The sequence below is a fragment of the Dasypus novemcinctus genome, chromosome 9 (assembly GCF_030445035.2).
Source record: "Dasypus novemcinctus isolate mDasNov1 chromosome 9, mDasNov1.1.hap2, whole genome shotgun sequence".
Classification (NCBI taxonomy): Eukaryota; Metazoa; Chordata; class Mammalia; order Cingulata; family Dasypodidae; genus Dasypus; species Dasypus novemcinctus.
Genome location: NC_080681.1, coordinates 127,355,237 through 127,370,521, shown reverse-complemented (window position 1 = coordinate 127,370,521; position 15,285 = coordinate 127,355,237). Strand labels below are relative to the sequence as shown.

The following is a 15,285-nucleotide window of genomic DNA, read 5'->3' as shown; positions in this document are numbered from 1 at the left end:
GGGCGGTCCCTGGCCAGCCCGCACCGCCGCCCGTGCTCCCCTAGGCTAACGGGCACCCAGGACCCACCCCGAGGCCAGGCCAGTCTTGGCACAGGGGTCTGGTCTCCCTGGGGACCCACCGTGTTGCACGGATGGCAGGACTCGCGCCTGCCAACGTGGCAGCAGAGGCTGCCACCCGACCCCTGCCATGTATTATTCGTAACGCAGCGGGAGACGCCGGGGGTTTTGGCAGCAGCTGGGAGGAGCGTCCTCCCGCTTCTGTTCAGCCACATTAAATATTGAGGTGCAGGCCAGTTGTCCCTCGTGGCCCCTGTTTGTGGGGCCACGGCATCACGCTTGGGCAGGAGGGCGGAGCGCACGTGCTCTGACCCTAGGGCTGCCCGCCGGCCCGACGCGGCCCGTGTCCCTCCGCGGAGCCCCGGGTCCCTGGGATCGTCGGGAGCCCCCGGCTCCTGCCCCTCCTCCGCCTCTTCTCCCCATCCTGCATGGAAGGCGCGTTTCGCTGCCGCCGTCCAAGAGGGCTGTGTGGGAGCCAGGGCGAGGGCGAGGCGGGCCGGGGGCTCTCCTGTGGCTTCCCTCTCTCCGGCATGTGGACGAAAGCCTTGGCTTGAAAGAGCTGCAAGTCCCGCTGCATGACCACAGGTGCCCTGGAGTGTTTCTAAAAGACACTGAAGGAGGACGGCCAGGCTGGACGCCGGGCCTGGGATTCGGTGTGCTCAGATAATCTCCTGGGACCCCCTTGGCCCTTCTCAAACCATTCCCACCAGGCAACCTTCTCCTCTTAAATGCTTCTGACTTCCCTCCCACCTCTTCTCCCAGGGCGTGGGGTCCCTGGCCTGACCTGGGAAGCAAGGAGAGGGCAGGGCATGGCCCACGGGCCTGGAAGCCAAAGTGTGACTTCTGGACTCTTGGGTGAGCCTGTGGAGCCCCCTCGGTTCCAGCCCCAGGACCGCCCTCAGCTCCTTCCTAAGGAAAAAATGGACCTTGGCCGAAGGAGCACGAGGCGTCCTGGGACGGGTGGGAGTCACACCCCAAAACGGAGTGGGCTGGGGCAGGCGCCCAGCATGTTGCCGTCCCCGCGTGGAGCTTCTGGACAAGCCCAGCCTCCTCCTTCCTCCCCGCCCTGCCCACCCCCAGCCACTTTCGGGGGTCTTGGCTTCCCCAGCTCACCCGCAAATCAGGGGCAAATCCTGGAGACGAGTCAGGGGTCAAGGTTTCGGCTTTGTTTTTAGAAACACTTGTTCTTCAACTTGACTTTCTCCACTGCCCTTGGCAGCCAACCTTGCAAGCACTGTATGGACCTACGTGACCTTGCAGGGCGGGTCTCCACCTGCCAAGCCAAGAAACATTTACAGTTTCTAAAATTCGAGGCCAAGCTCTGTTTTAAAAACCAAAACATCCCCATAAGGCTAGAACAGCTTAGGGGGAAACTATAGTCAGCAGATTTTTCCTTCTCGAAAACTTCCTTGTAGGAGGTACCAGGGATTGAACCCAGGGCCCTCGTACGTGGGAAGCAGGTGCTCAACCACTGAGCCACATCCACTCCCCTCTCAACAACTTTCTTGTGTCATTTGGGAGGAGGGGCCAGGTCCCCAAAATACCTTAGAAGGATGACGTGGCCTCGCACCCCTTTGGGGTGTTGCCGTTCCCACCTGTCCAATACTCACTTGTTCCCAGGGTCCAAGGCACCCCGGAGCTGTCCTGCTCCGAGTCTTGGCCATTCCTGGGAGGGGCCCCCAGAGCCCTCTCCATCCCGGGAACAGAAACCCCGCCGTCCTGCCGGGCACTGGGGTGGCTTGAGGACCTGGGGAGGGTCTGCTTCTCTGGGCGCACCCGGGGCCCCCCACCTTGCCCTCCGACCCCACAGATGCCACTCTTTCTGCTCCATCCGGTTCTCTAGTTCCCATGGGAACTCTGAAAAGCCTAAAGGAGGAGACGAGAAACAGGCCAACATCGCGGCTGTTTACCTGCTGTTGCGTTTCATCGATTGACACATTTAGCGGGCTCCACCCGAGTGACCCCAGCCGGAGCCCCCCTCATGAGAGCCCAGAGCCGCCCTCTGTGGCCCCACCTGCCCCTCATCCCTCTAATCTGCCATGGAAATGTCATTCACCACCCATCCATCACCCATTTTTCAAAGATTCCACGGGACCTGTCGCTGCTCGGGGGACTTTTCTGGCAAGAGCAGCGTCTGGTTTGCTGCTCACTTTTCCGTGTGTCCCTGGCAGCCCTGCCCACACTGCCCTTGGAGCCGGGAAGTACACTGCTTGCAAGACACCTCTGCAGCCCCCTCGCCCCCCCCCAGCACCCACCGCCTGTCGTCGACAGACCGTCCCCCCGCCGGGCCCCCGGCCCTCCTCCCACCGTGGTTTCCCCTTCTCTCGTGACAGAGACCGTCCGCGCCATGACGCACGTCATCAACCAGGGGATGGCCATGTACTGGGGCACGTCGCGCTGGAGCTCCATGGAGATCATGGTACCGTGACGCTCAGCCGGGCGGGGTCCCCGGGTTCTGGCAGCTTCCAGGCCTTTCCTCATGGTTGCACAGAGAGCTGGGTCCTCGGGAGGGGCAGGCTGGAGTGGCCTGCCAGCAGGCTTTGTCATCCCAGGGGTCTCGGCCTACGTCCCTGCATTGTGGCTTCACTCTCTGAGCCTCAGTTTCCCCCCTGCACACAGCTGCGTACTCCCTCGAAGCCCCACAGCTTGTGGCACAGCCCGGAGTGGAGCCAGGCTCAGGACTGCCGCTGAGAGCCGAGGCTCCCCCCGCACACCCGTGATGTGCCCCCCTCACCCACACCCCGTAGCATGAGCCCCCTCCACGGCCAAGGGCAGCCGGCTTTTCTCAGTGTTCCCGGGTCGGCTGCGAAGGGTCAGCGAGTGTCCCTGTTCTCGTCAGAGGCAGGCGCCTGGGGAGGGGCTGACGTCCGTTCCAGCCCCTCCCCAGCCTCAGCCCCCCGTCCGCCTCCCCACGGGGTCCCCTCCAGGTCCCAGCTTTCTGCATCACCAAAAAAATTAAACAGGACCTTGGTCTCCCGCTAAGCCCGGCTGCGTAGAGGCGCTGCCCAGGAGCGCTGCCCAGGAGTGTCGGCCGTTTTCCTGAAGCCACCTGGTGCCGGCCCCAGCTCACAGGGGTGTCCACCTCCTTGTCCCCACCTGATGAGAACGGAGTGTCCCAGGCAGCCGGGCCCCCGCCCCCCAAGGGGTGAGGGAGAACCTAGAGCTGCGAGTCCCCGCAGTGGGCAGCTGCGGGGCCCCCCGCGGCCTCTGCCGCTCCTGCTGCCAGCTCCGGCCCAGGGCCCGAGGCAGCGGTGATGGTGACGCCACTGCGGGGACCCGGGAGGGGGGCCTCAGGCCACGCCCATGCGTTGGCAGCATGACTGACAGGGACCCCGGGGCGCAGAGGGGCCATGGCTGCCTGACCAGGAGCACCGGAACCCAAGTTCACGGCCGCACTGAGCTTCCCCTGAACCCCTCCAGCCTGCTCCCGCACCTCCCCCCACCGGCTCTGGGGACGCTGGGCGGGGGCAGCCGAGGGGAGACGCGGGACCTGGATTGGAGCCGCTTCGGCCTGCCTGGCCTGGGCTCATCACTCGTGTGCAGGGAGGAAGGCTGGTGGGGGGGCTCGGAATCAGACCCCCAGATGTGAGGGTCTCTGAGTTGTTGTCCACCGCCTGCTGCCCGGGGGGACCCCTCGGCCCCAAAGCACCAGGCAGGCCCAGGACCCCTGACCAGCAGGGCCTCCCGGCGGCTCTTTCCCCAGGAGGCCTACTCCGTGGCCCGGCAGTTCAACCTGATCCCGCCCATCTGCGAGCAGGCCGAGTACCACATGTTCCAGCGGGAGAAGGTGGAGGTGCAGCTGCCCGAGCTCTTCCACAAGATAGGTGTGGCCCGGCCACCCAGCTCCACACCCAGCCCTGACCCCAGCTCTGCACCCCACCCCAGCCCCCTAATCCTGCCCCAGCCCTGACCCCAGCTCTGCACCCCACCCCAGCCCCCTAATCCCTGACCCCCCCCAATCCCTAGTGCAGACCCTAGCTCTGACCCCCAGCTCTTCACCCCACCCCTGACCCCAGCCCTGACTCCAGTTCTGCACCCCACCCCAGCTCTGTACCCCACCCCAGCCCCCTAATCCCTGGCCCCACCCCCAACCCCCAGCCCTGACCCCAGCTCTGTACCCCACTCCTGACCTCTAGCCCAACCCCAGCTCTGCACCCCCACCCCTGACCCTAATCCCTGATCCCAGCCCTGACCCCCAGCTCTGCCCCCCACCCTGCCGCCCGCCCAGGCAGGGCCCTGCGGCCCAAGCCCACCACTGCAGACCTCGCTGCTCAGCCGGGCAGGCCTGCGCTGGACAGTGCCCACTTTCCCTCCCCCAGGAGTGGGCGCCATGACCTGGTCCCCTCTCGCCTGCGGCATCGTTTCCGGAAAATACGACAGCGGCGTCCCGCCCTACTCGAGGGCCTCCTTGAAGGTGAAGAGGCCAGAGGGCGGGGAGGGGACGGCCGGGCAGCATTTCAGGGGTGTGTGGCCTCGGGCGGGCGGCCGGGCTCTAGGCTCAAGCCCCGTGGGATGGGACGTGGAGCTCCTGCCACCCAAACCCGTGTCTAGAGGGGTCCCCACCCCATGGGACAGGCCCCAGCGGGACGCCCCTTCCCCTCCTCACCCTCCCCTGTCCCCCGTCGTGGTTCCACATCCACAACCTGGGGCCACCTGTGCCATTGGAGTGCCCCTCCCCGTCCCCACCCGCCTTCAGAGGTGGCCCCCAGTACCAGACACCCTGCCTCCCCCACTTCTGGATGGGGCACTCAGGAGGGTCCCCAGACTGCAGGGTTTGGGGACGAGGAGCAGCAGAGAAAGGCCACCCCACCCACAGCAAGGCCGGGGAGCCCCTGGGAGGCAGTGCCCCAAGATGATGGGTTCCTGGAGCCCCAGCCAGCCGAACCCTGAGCCACAGGCGGCAGCCCCCAGCCCCAGCCTGTGAGCGCCTGGCGACAAGGGCAGGCCGGCACCTCAGCCTCATCGTCCTGGCTCAGGGGTCCCCTTCTCCCAGCTGCCCACGGCTGGCCCCCAGTGGAGTGGTCAGCCCTGATCGGGCGCTGCCCTGGCTTCGAGTGGGGATGGGGGCTGCTGTTTGGGGAAGAGAAGGGTCTGGAAGCAAATCATTAGCCACCTGCAGGCGGAGGCCGGGCAGCCTTCCCTCACCCGTGGGGTGCTGCCCTGCCCCCCACAGGGCTACCAGTGGCTGAAGGACAAGATCCTGAGTGAGGAGGGCCGGCGCCAGCAGGCCAAGCTCAAGGAGCTGCAGGCCATCGCCGAGCGCCTGGGCTGCACCCTGCCCCAGCTGGCCATAGGTACTGGGCCCCAGGGAGGGGGGGATCCCTGAGAGTGGTCGTAGGTACCGGGCCCCAGGGAGGGGGTGTCCCTGAGAGTGGTCATAGGTACCAGGGGGGAGGAGGTGGGGGCCCCCTAAGAGTGGCCATAGGTACTGGGCCCCGGGGTGGTAGGTAGGGGGTCCCTGAGAGCCTGGGCCACCTCCTCCCTCCACCAGCCCTGGCTACCGGGGCTCCCACGTTCAGGGGGGAGGACGGGGCTGCCTGGGCATGCCACAAGGGACAGTCGGTGCCAGGGCTCCCCAACAGCCCTGGGCAGGGCCCCCGCCCAGCCCTGCCAAGGGCTCACCGGGCCTCTCTGAGGCACCCGAGGCCCCCGGAACCTGAGGCTGGGCTGTCGCCAGGGGGGTCCCTCACCCACGGCCTTGCTGCCCGCAGCCTGGTGCCTGAGGAACGAGGGGGTCAGCTCGGTGCTCCTGGGGGCTTCCAGCGCAGACCAGCTGATGGAGAACATTGGTGCCATCCAGGTGAGCACGGGCCCGCTGGCTGGGGCCTCCCGCCCTTAGGCAGACCCAAGGCCCTGTCCATCTGTCCACTGTCTGTCCATCCCACATTCATCAAGCACCGACTGTGTGCCAGGCAGTGGCCTGGGTTCTCGGGAAGCAGTCAGCAGCCCCTGCTCTAGAAGCGTGTGCTTTCCAGCAGGGACAGATAGTACGTGCTAAACATAAGAAATAAGTAAAGTATCAAATGTGTTAGAAAGTGATCAACGCTACAGTAAAAAACTAAATGAGTAAGAGCAGAGCAAGGTACCAGGCCTGGGAGCCATGCCCAGGTTCGAGGGGCTACCAGGGCCAGCTTGTTAGGAAAGGGCATTGGAGAGGAGGCTTGGAGGGGAGGGAGGGAGCCACAGAAATGAGTGGGCAGAGAACCTTTCCAGCTACCTCCAAGCCCAAGGTGGGAGCAAGCCCGGAATGTTCCAGAAAGGCAAGGAGGCCAGTGGGACTGGAGCCAGGGGCCAGGGGCAAGGCACAGGGTACCAGCTCCCGCAGGACCTGGGGGCCTCGGCAGAACACAGTCTACTCCGGGAGGGGCCTGGCACAGGGCTTGAGCAGAGGGGGCACGTGATCCAGCTTCACTTTTAAAAGCGTGCTGTCGGCGCCGAGTAGAGGAGAGACTTCAAAAAGCAAAGAAAGCAGCAGGGAGACCTAGTGGGAAGAGGCTCCGAGATGGGAAAAGGCTGGGATCCTGGATACTTTTGAAGGCTGAGGCCAATGGGAGCTGCTGGCAACCTGGATGTGGGGGCAAGAGGAAGCAGAGTGGAAGACTCTGGCGCAGGGAAGTCCAGAAGAACAGTGGGGGTATGGAAATCTGGTACTGAGTCCTTGGAATCGGTATTTTATGCTGCCACCACCTCACCCTTCCAGAAGGTTCTAGATCACCCTGGCATTTGAGGGACGAGTCTAGAACAGGGCATGCTTGTCTCTGCCCCTAGCCTTCTGGAACACGAAAGCAGCACGGCTTCCGGCTGCTTCCGAAGGAGCCCAGGCGTGTCCCGCTCAAGGCTGGCTAGGCCAGTCGTGGAATTCTCACCGGTCGCTGTCTTGGCCCACAGGTCCTTCCAAAGTTGTCGTCTTCCATTATCCACGAGATCGATAGTATTTTGGGCAATAAACCCTACAGCAAAAAGGACTACAGATCCTAAGAAGCCCCCGGCCGCTGGCTCGGACATTCCTTCCCTCCCAGCCTCTGTTCTCTCGCTTAAGCTGTTTTGAAGCAACGTGAAAAGTGTGGTTTGCTCCAAAAAGGACACGGCTCCAGGATGGCGTCGGGGGGGGCGATCATGGACGTCGCTGCCAGGCACCGTTCTGCCGGGACGTCGGTTTGGGGCCGGAGAGGGGGCCGCGGTCGGGAAGGCACTCGCGTGCTCCCCTCCACAGCCTGCCACCGCTGCCCTCCCCCTGACGAGGGACCACCCCTCACCGAGACCCCTACCCAGGGCTGTAGACAGCAGCCTGGCTCACTGCCCCCCAGGGGCTGCCGTCTGCCTCCTCCCAAGGGCCCCAGGTCCCTTCTGCAGGGCCTGACCTCAGGTCCCCCCACCCCTGCTTCTGTAGCCCACACCCACCGCGTCGTGGCCCACCCCTGCCACACCGTCCCCTGACCCCCACCCCACACCCTTGCCAGCAGGAGCCACGATCCCAGGGGCATTGGTTCTTGGATTTGGGACTGACAAAAAAGGTTGGGGGTCTGATTCCAAGCCCCCCGCCCCACCAGCCTTCCTCCTTGCTCACGAGGCTGAGGGGAGCTGGGAGGGGCCCAGCTGTCCACCCAGCGCCTTCCCGAGCCACCCCCCTGCCCCCGTCCTCACCCCCGCAGGCCCTGAGGCCATGCGCTCCTTAGCAGGACAGGGCCTGGGGGCAGTGGGGGTGGCAGGCAAGGCCCATGTGGACTGGACACCCTCTCAGCAAGGGAGGGTCCCTGGGGTTTCGGGGCTGCAGGCCGAGAGGCAGGGAGACCTGGACACCTGGCAGCTGCCCCGACAGCATGGGAAAAGACCCCAGGGAGCCTCTGCCTAGAGAGGGGCCAGCTGTGGGGGCCCCACCCCTCGGAGCAGGGAGGGGCACTTCCAGGTGCCCAGAGGAGAGGGGCAGGGATGCGGCCTGACCCGGCACCCCGGGAGGAGGGCTGGTCACTCCGAGGCTGAGGGTGGGCTGCAGCCTGAAGCCCTGCCCCGTGCTCCTGGGGAGGGCACCCTGGGGGGCAGGGAGCCCCCTCTACCCCCTTGCCCACTGGGGCAGGCACGGGTCCTGCTCTGCTCTTTAGAGAAGCCGCTTTCCCAGAAGGCTGCTCCCTGCCCTTCTGCCATCCTGGTGGGGGGGTGCCCGGAAACCCCTAAGGCAAGAAGGGGCAAGGGGAGGGGGCCCGACCTCCACTCCTGCCCACTGTGCTCAGACCCTGGAGTCAAGAACCTTCCCTGCTCGTCAGCCCCTCCCCTAGTCTCCTGGAACACCACAGGAAGCAGTCGAGGGGGGGCCGGGGAGGGGGCAGAGCACCCCGGCAGAGGACCCCACGCAGTCCCCAGCATCGCCCACCCCGCCGCTGGCAGAGGGAGGGGCTGGCCCCTCCACCCACCTGTGCCCCCCAGCCCTGCCCACTGGTGGAAGAGAGACCACATTGGGGGGCTGCCGAGGGCCCCAAGGCCAAGGCGGCCAGGCCTGGCTTCCCACGTACCCCGCTTCTTCCGTGCCAGGGATGCGGTTCCTCAAGTGACTGGGGGGCGGGGAGGGGGTGGTGGGTGCAACGCCAGAGCTGGGGCCTAAGAGCCAGGCCTCCCAAGGGGCAGGGGTGGGTCCTGGAGGGGTGGCCCGGGCACAGGCGTGGAGTCGCCCCCTCCCTGGGCCCCTGGCAAAGAGGGAAGCGCCAGGAGGGGGCCCCGAGCCACAGCTGCCCGCCTCGCCCTGTGGCCCGGTCGCCCCGGCCGAGGACCCTGCGCACACGCGACAGGCACCGGGCCAGGTGTGGGGTGGGTGGGGCCAGTCCTCCCACGACCTCCCCCCACGTGCCGTGGGCCGAGCCCACGCCCCCCCTCCGCGGCGTGTAAATACCCTGCTTGTGCCCCCCTCGTCTGCGCTCGGCTCCCAGCCCCCCACACCCCAGCCGGGCAGGGGTCGCCGCCTGCCTCGCGCTTCCGAATGAGACGCAGCCCCGGACGCAGCTGCTCTATTTATGGAATGGCAAAATAAAGCCCCCGCCGCCAGCCCCCGGCTCTGCGCCTCTGTCCCGCGAGCAGCCGCATCGATGCCCTTAACCCAGGGGCGGGGACAGCTGCACGCCACGTGGCCAGCGGATTGGGGCGCCCCCTCCGACCCCGGGGCCGAGGATGGCATGGGGAAAACAGGCACGTAGGCAGGGAAGTCGCCACCTCTATCTTTTCCAGAAGGCTCAGCCCAGGGGTCCTTGGATCCCCCAACACTCCCATTCCCTGTTGCCACCTCCAAGGATCTGAGCTGATGGCGCAGAGGCTGCTGGGCCTCCGGGGACACCGCCTGGGCTGTTCTGAGATGACCAGGGGCTCCGGGAGGCCACCGGGCTGCTCAGTGCGTGTGCTTGCGGGTGCATGCTTTTTGGACACAGTGGTGTCTGTTTGGGGGTGTCTGTTTCTCGGATGCAGTGGCATCTGTGTTTGGGGGAACAGGTTTCTCAGATGCAGTGGCGTCTGTGTTTGGGGGTACAGGTGGGAGGGGCAGGCACTGCCCTAGCACACCCCTACATGGGGCTCCCCTCTTTCCCACTGAGCCCTTAGCCACTTGGGCCACGTCTTCTCAAGGGGGAGAAGGCTTTGGGCGTGTCCCCACCTCCCCAAAGTCCTCACCTCCGACCCCCAACCTCCTCCCAACTTAGTGACAGTCTTAGAAAAACACTCTTGGATTCAATCCTTTCCCAAAGGATTTATTAAAACACAGAAAACCAACGCATACACACAGAGTACAAAGTAAAGGTGATTGTGTCGGCTACAGTCTGTCACCCTTCCCGGGGGGCCTGGCCAGGGCGCCCGAAGGGGGCTCAGCTTCCAAAGCTGGGGTGCCCCTTCCTGGCACCTTCCCGCCTCGCCCAAAGCACCCCCGGCTCCCGCACCCAGCCCGGGCCCCCTTCCTCACTGGCGGGAAGCTGTGCCGGGGCCCCCTCCTGCGGGACCTCCAGATGGGGGAGGGGAGGGGTGGCAGGGGGCTCGGGCTCCGATCTCCATGCAAAAGAGTTCTGGGCACACACCCCCAGCGGGCCGCTTCTGGGTTATCGTACTAAAAAAATACTTTGTTTAAAAAAAATCTGAAAATTAAGAAAAAAAAATCCCAAAACACAACAACGCCAATGACTTTGGGCTGACGCACCACAATCTGTAAACTTCCAGATATATAAAACAGGGCGGGGCCAGCGTCCTCGGCAAACCCGGCGCGGTGAAGGGAAGCACGCTCGAGCGGCCGTCCACCCCGGGCAGCGTGCTCGCCGGCGCCTGCTCCCCTCACACCACGACCGCGGGGACGGGGCAGTGCCAGCCCCTTCCCTGGCTTGCGGCCAGAATCGCCCTCGCCCACGGCACTCGCGGGCACACGCTGCAGGCACCAAGGCCTCACAGCCACCTCTGCGGGGCCACCTGCTCCCCGGGTCCCCAGGCCCTCGGACCCACCTTCTGCAGGACCCTCTACTCCCATGAGCCCCGGAGCCTAGACGTGGGGGCAGTGGCTGCAGGTGTCCTGGGTCAAGTTGTGGCCAGCCCCCCGCCTGGGCGGGGGAGCACCCAGGAGCCCTGGGAAGGCCCCCCACAAGAAGGGCAGGTGTTGGCACCAGGGACGACGGGCAGGACAGCCCCTGGGTGACGCCAAACGGGCAGGCACCGCAGGCGCTTCCCAGCCAGGCTTTCGGGGAGTTTCCCACATCACGTCTCAGAGAGGTGGGCTTTCGGGGGACCCTCCAGAATGCCCCCCTCACCTGAAAACCCAGCAGGCAGTGCCCTCCGAGACCTTGGGCCCAAAGGTCGTTGGACAGAAACCCTCCTCGGCACTGGTTTAAATAATAACGTGGCCGGAAACTAAAACCCCAGGCTGGGACTTGGGTTCCATCTGCCCACAGGGCCCTCACCTGCCAGGAGCAAAAGTCAGCCCCAAGATGCCAAAGTTGGCAGACGCCCTGATGCCACCACTTTGGGCAGGAGATAACCAATAAAACAATTGGAAAGCATTCTTAAGACCCTTTTGCACCTCCAAAACCGGTCAACCAGCCCCACCGCTCAGCAGCCCTACCTCCCCGGGCCCCTGGGTGGTCAGTGGGGAGGGCTGGGCCGGAGCCAGTAGAGAAGGGCTAAGGGGAGACTGGAGAGGCCCAGGACACTGGGGAGGGGCGCTGGGGGGAGGGGCAGAGCCGAGCCCTGCCCACCACGGTCCCCCTGGCCCCACCCACTGTGGCCACAAGGCTGCCACCAGGCTGACCGCCTGCTCGAGGAGGGGGCCTCATGGAGAGCTGGGCTGGGGGCAAGCTTTTGGCAGTCGCCTCGCCTGTGGCCTGAACCAGGGGCCTTTGCAGGGAGGTGCTGACCAGAGGACATGCTGGAGGACATGCCCACTGGGTACCAGATGGCACGATGGGCTGGCATGCCCTGCCGGTGCAGTGGGATCACCGCTGCTCATGCCAGGCACTGCCCAGTGCCCTCCTGACATATCCTTGCCACCCTGCTTAGCCCACCCCCAGCCCACAGGCTGGGCTGGCCTTGGCGATCTTCAACATGGAGTGTGGGAATGTCCGAGAGGGGAGGGACCTTGGGGGGTCCAGCCCCCTCCAGGAGTTCTGAGGGGGCCATTTTACAGACGAGGACAACCAACGTGCCCCCCCAGGGCAGGCGACTGTCCAGGGCCAAAAGTCGTAATGGCCAGGCCAAGACAAGCCACAGCGCCCTGACCCCAGGCCTGGCCCCCTCCAGACCGGGGCAGGCCCCAGAGATGCCCTCAGTCTAGTGCCCTGCCCCCCCCAGGGGCAGAGTCCAGGCCCCCCAGGCGCCCCGCCCCCACCCAGCCTGCTTCTCACCAAGCCCCTTCCCCACTCCCACAGCAGGATCCTCGCCCAGGGGCCCCTCCCCGGGCAGCTCACGGCTCGGACACCCCATCCAGGCTGGGCTCGGGGCCACCGGAGGACCGCGTACAGGCCCAGGGCCTGGCACCCTCCCAACACACCCCCCAACACAGCAGCGCGGGCTGCAGAGGGCACGGGCATGGCAGGGTCGGGGAGGGGTCCCAGGAATCCACCAGGAGGGGTCCTGGGACTCGGGGTATCCCAGCAGGAAACAAAGCAGGGGGCGGAGGAGCCGGCTGGAAGCGTCTGGAGAGGCCTCGGGTCCACTCGCTGCCCCCCGAGCAACCTCACCAGGCCATCCCGAGCTCGGCCAGCAGGGGCCCCCATCCAGGCCTCTCCAGGGACAGGGGCGCAGGGCTGAGCCCAGGCTCCAGAGTGGCCGGTTCCCCTGCCTGTCCCCAGGTCCCCCTCAGTGCCCTGGGACCCCCACTCAGACACCCCTGCACACAGCCACGGCGCTGTGTGTCACCTGCACACAGCCATGGCGCTGGCAGAGGACAGCTCCTACCTGCCATGGCCCCTTTGCGTGCCACTCCCCCTTCCCCAGGAGCACAGGCTGCGGCCAGCTATGTACAGCAGGGGCAATGGGCCTGCAGGACTCACAGACATGCCGGGCCAGGGGCAGACACCTGCTCCAAGGCACCCCTGCCTCCAAGGAGACGGGACGTACCTGGTGGTCTCCAGCCCAGGCAGGGTGGGGGTGGGAAAAACATCCTGCCAGGACCTTCACCATTGGGCTGGGCCACCACCCACAGACCTGCCCGCGTGGCCCTGGGGGCCGCCCCACACAGGCAGGGGCCTGGGAGCAGTGCAGCAGTTGCACAGACACAGGCAGGCGGACGTGGGCCAGGCTCCCGGGGTGCCGGACGCAGCTTCTCCCAGCTGGGCCAAGTCCACAAGGCCGCAGCAAGGAATCCAGAAGCTTCCCTCCAGTCCGTGCCCATCGACACAGAGAGGTGTAAGTGCTGCGAGGTTAGACTCCTCCATACTGCAAGTTTTATCAAGACAAATGTGTTTGAGTCTTCGGTAAGAAAGTGCAAAAAGATGTACAAATAAATGAAATCTCTTTGACGACGTCGTTCCGGAAAAGGTGGCGAAAGGCCGCACGTCCCAGGCGGCTGTGGGTGAGATGGTTGGTGGAGGAACACTTTTACCGTGACAGGGTGGCACTGCTAGGATCTGCCCCGGGGGCTGGGCCTCGTCCTCCGTGTGGTGGCATTACTCGGTTTCCCCTTTTGGCACCGACTCCTAAAAAGGTGGGAGCTTTTCTCCCCCATGGGCATCGGGCAGGTGGCCCGGCAGGTGTTGCTGCAAGAAGCACATGGGGGGTCAAGCAGGTGGGGGATCACGTCTCGGGGGACAGCTGACACCCTACAGCCACCTCGCCCGCCAGCCACATGTGCCCAGAGGAGGCTCTTGAGCCACGACCTCCCAGTCACAGGCCCCCAAACCGGGCCCGGAACCACATCCAGAGGGCCAGAGAGCACCCCGAGAAGCGGTGAGCGGCGAGGGCTGCCATTCCGGAAGGCCCTCTGGGGCCCCGTCCTCCAGTGGCAGTTCTTACGGCGACGGTGCTCGGTGCAGGCCAGGGGCCCGGGGAGAGGGGCCAGGGGCACGACGGTCTCTCCAGAATGCCACTCCAGCAGGACCACGCTCACCTCCCCCCAGACCTGGCACCCCAGGGAGCCCACCCACCAGCCGGGCAGGGGACATGGCCAGGGCTGCAGGCCTAGAGGTCCCGACACGCCGCCCGCACACGCACGTGTGCACACAGGGGCGCCCGCTGGCCCCATGGGGTTCTACCACCCCAGCGTCGGGAGGCTGGGGTGAGGGGCGCTGGGGTGGGGGGTGCCGCAGGCAAGAGGGCTGAGGGCGTGCATCCAGCGCGCAGGCCGAGGCTTAGCTGCGGCCACCCCGGCCAGTCCAGTGGGGCCTTACCTCGGCTGGGGACGAGCCCGGCGGCAGAGGGAACCCTCGGGGACAGCTAGATATCTGCGGGAGAGAGAGGAGGCGGGGCTTGCCAGGGTCGGCGGGCCCGGGAGCCCGGCACACGCTGCCCGGGCGCGGGCGGGCACCTACCGGTCACATAGGGCCCCAGGGGCATCTGGTTGTAGTTGACAATCCCTCCCGGTCCGGGGCCCCGGAAGTTGGGCCCAAAGTTGTTGTTGTACATCTGGGAGGAGCCGAAAGCGCCCTGGAGGCAAGGACTCAGCTTTAAAGGTTGCAGTCCGGCAGCGCCACCCTGTCGCCCCCACCGTGGGGGCGAGGGACATGCGGGAGCGAGGGACAGGCGGGGGAAAGGGGCGTGGCCATGCGGGAGAGAGGCGTGGCTGTGTGGGGAGAGGGGCGGGCCGTGCGGGAGAGGGGCGTGGCCATGCAGGAGAGGGGCGGGCCTTGCGGGAGAGGGGCGGGCGCGCTGACCTGCTGGACGGCGGGGTCGCCGGCGCGGTTGGTCAGGCGGCTCAGGATGCTGCGCTCCGACATCTGGAGGCGCGCGGCCACAGGTGGGATGCGGGACAGCATGGAGGGCAGGCGCGTCACGTCCGCCTTCATGTCGCTCAGCAGCTCCTCCAGCTGGTTCAGGACTGCGGCGGGGGCCGGGGGGGCGGCGCTTACCTACGGGGCCGGGTCACGGCGCGGCCCAGGCCGCGGGCACGGGGCACCCTGCCGCCAGGCCCGCCCGGGCCGGCCAGGCCGACTCGCCGATGGGACGGCAGCGGGGGGTTCTGGGGAGCCCTTGGGCTGGGCCAGGGGTCTGGGGGATGCAGAGGTGGGAACCAGAAACTCTGGCCCAACACCTAAGAGTCCCCCCCAGCCCCCAGCCAGCCTCTCGCTGGCCCCAGGGAAGCCGTCAGCCCCACCCCCATCCTCGGGGGGGGGGGGCCAGGGCAGGGTCCCCGGGCTCAGGAAACACCTCCCTTCCCCTCGCATCCACCCAGGTGGACGGCGCCCTGGCGCGAGCCTGAGGCAGGATCTCATGGGTGTGCTAGGCGCCCCATCCCCGCCAGCCCGGAAGCTTCCGCCACGGATAGGGAGCAAAGAAGCCCAAGATTTGGATTCTGTGGGGTCTTGGCCCAATTACTTCCCCTCCCTCCAGCTTGTCTTCAAAATGGGGAGAATACTAAGACTGGCCACAGAGCTATGATGGGAGCTACAGAGCTGACAGCTAAAACGTGCTGTCAGGGCTCATCGACAAAGGAGCACTGTGACCATTTCATCCTCCTCTGTCACCCACCCTCAGCCCAGGACCTTTAGAAAAGGGATGGAGAAAGAGGCGCCTTGGTTTCCCCACAGGTGAGACGAGCGGCCCACCCTTCTGTCCTCAGCGCCC

General features: G+C 66.0%; 2 protein-coding genes across 9 annotated transcripts in view; one reads left to right on the top strand and one right to left on the bottom strand.

Moving 5' to 3' along the window:
• The window catches only part of KCNAB2 (potassium voltage-gated channel subfamily A regulatory beta subunit 2), a 90,982-nt gene extending 81,892 nt beyond the window's left edge, over window positions 1-9,090 (top strand). For all 4 annotated transcript variants that reach the window (XM_058304578.1, XM_058304577.2, XM_058304580.2 and 1 more), the window contains 6 exons: window positions 2,391-2,476; window positions 3,761-3,881; window positions 4,377-4,471; window positions 5,231-5,351; window positions 5,769-5,857; window positions 6,946-9,090. In XM_058304578.1, the coding sequence (XP_058160561.1) occupies window positions 2,391-2,476; window positions 3,761-3,881; window positions 4,377-4,471; window positions 5,231-5,351; window positions 5,769-5,857; window positions 6,946-7,035 (602 nt within the window). In that variant the 3' untranslated portion in view covers window positions 7,036-9,090. The remainder of the gene's footprint in view (window positions 1-2,390; window positions 2,477-3,760; window positions 3,882-4,376; window positions 4,472-5,230; window positions 5,352-5,768; window positions 5,858-6,945) is intronic.
• Window positions 9,091-9,766: 676 nt separating this feature from the next.
• CHD5 (chromodomain helicase DNA binding protein 5) overlaps window positions 9,767-15,285 on the bottom strand; it is a 79,631-nt gene continuing 74,112 nt past the window's right edge. For 3 of the 5 annotated variants that reach the window (XM_071217801.1, XM_071217802.1, XM_071217803.1), the window contains exons 39-42: window positions 14,376-14,539; window positions 14,034-14,148; window positions 13,893-13,946; window positions 9,767-13,262 (exon numbers count right to left, since the gene is read on the bottom strand). In XM_071217801.1, the coding sequence (XP_071073902.1) occupies window positions 13,939-13,946; window positions 14,034-14,148; window positions 14,376-14,539 (287 nt within the window). In that variant the 3' untranslated portion in view covers window positions 9,767-13,262; window positions 13,893-13,938. The remainder of the gene's footprint in view (window positions 13,263-13,892; window positions 13,947-14,033; window positions 14,149-14,375; window positions 14,540-15,285) is intronic. The other 2 variants (XM_058304559.2, XM_058304560.1) reach the window with 1 other exon arrangement.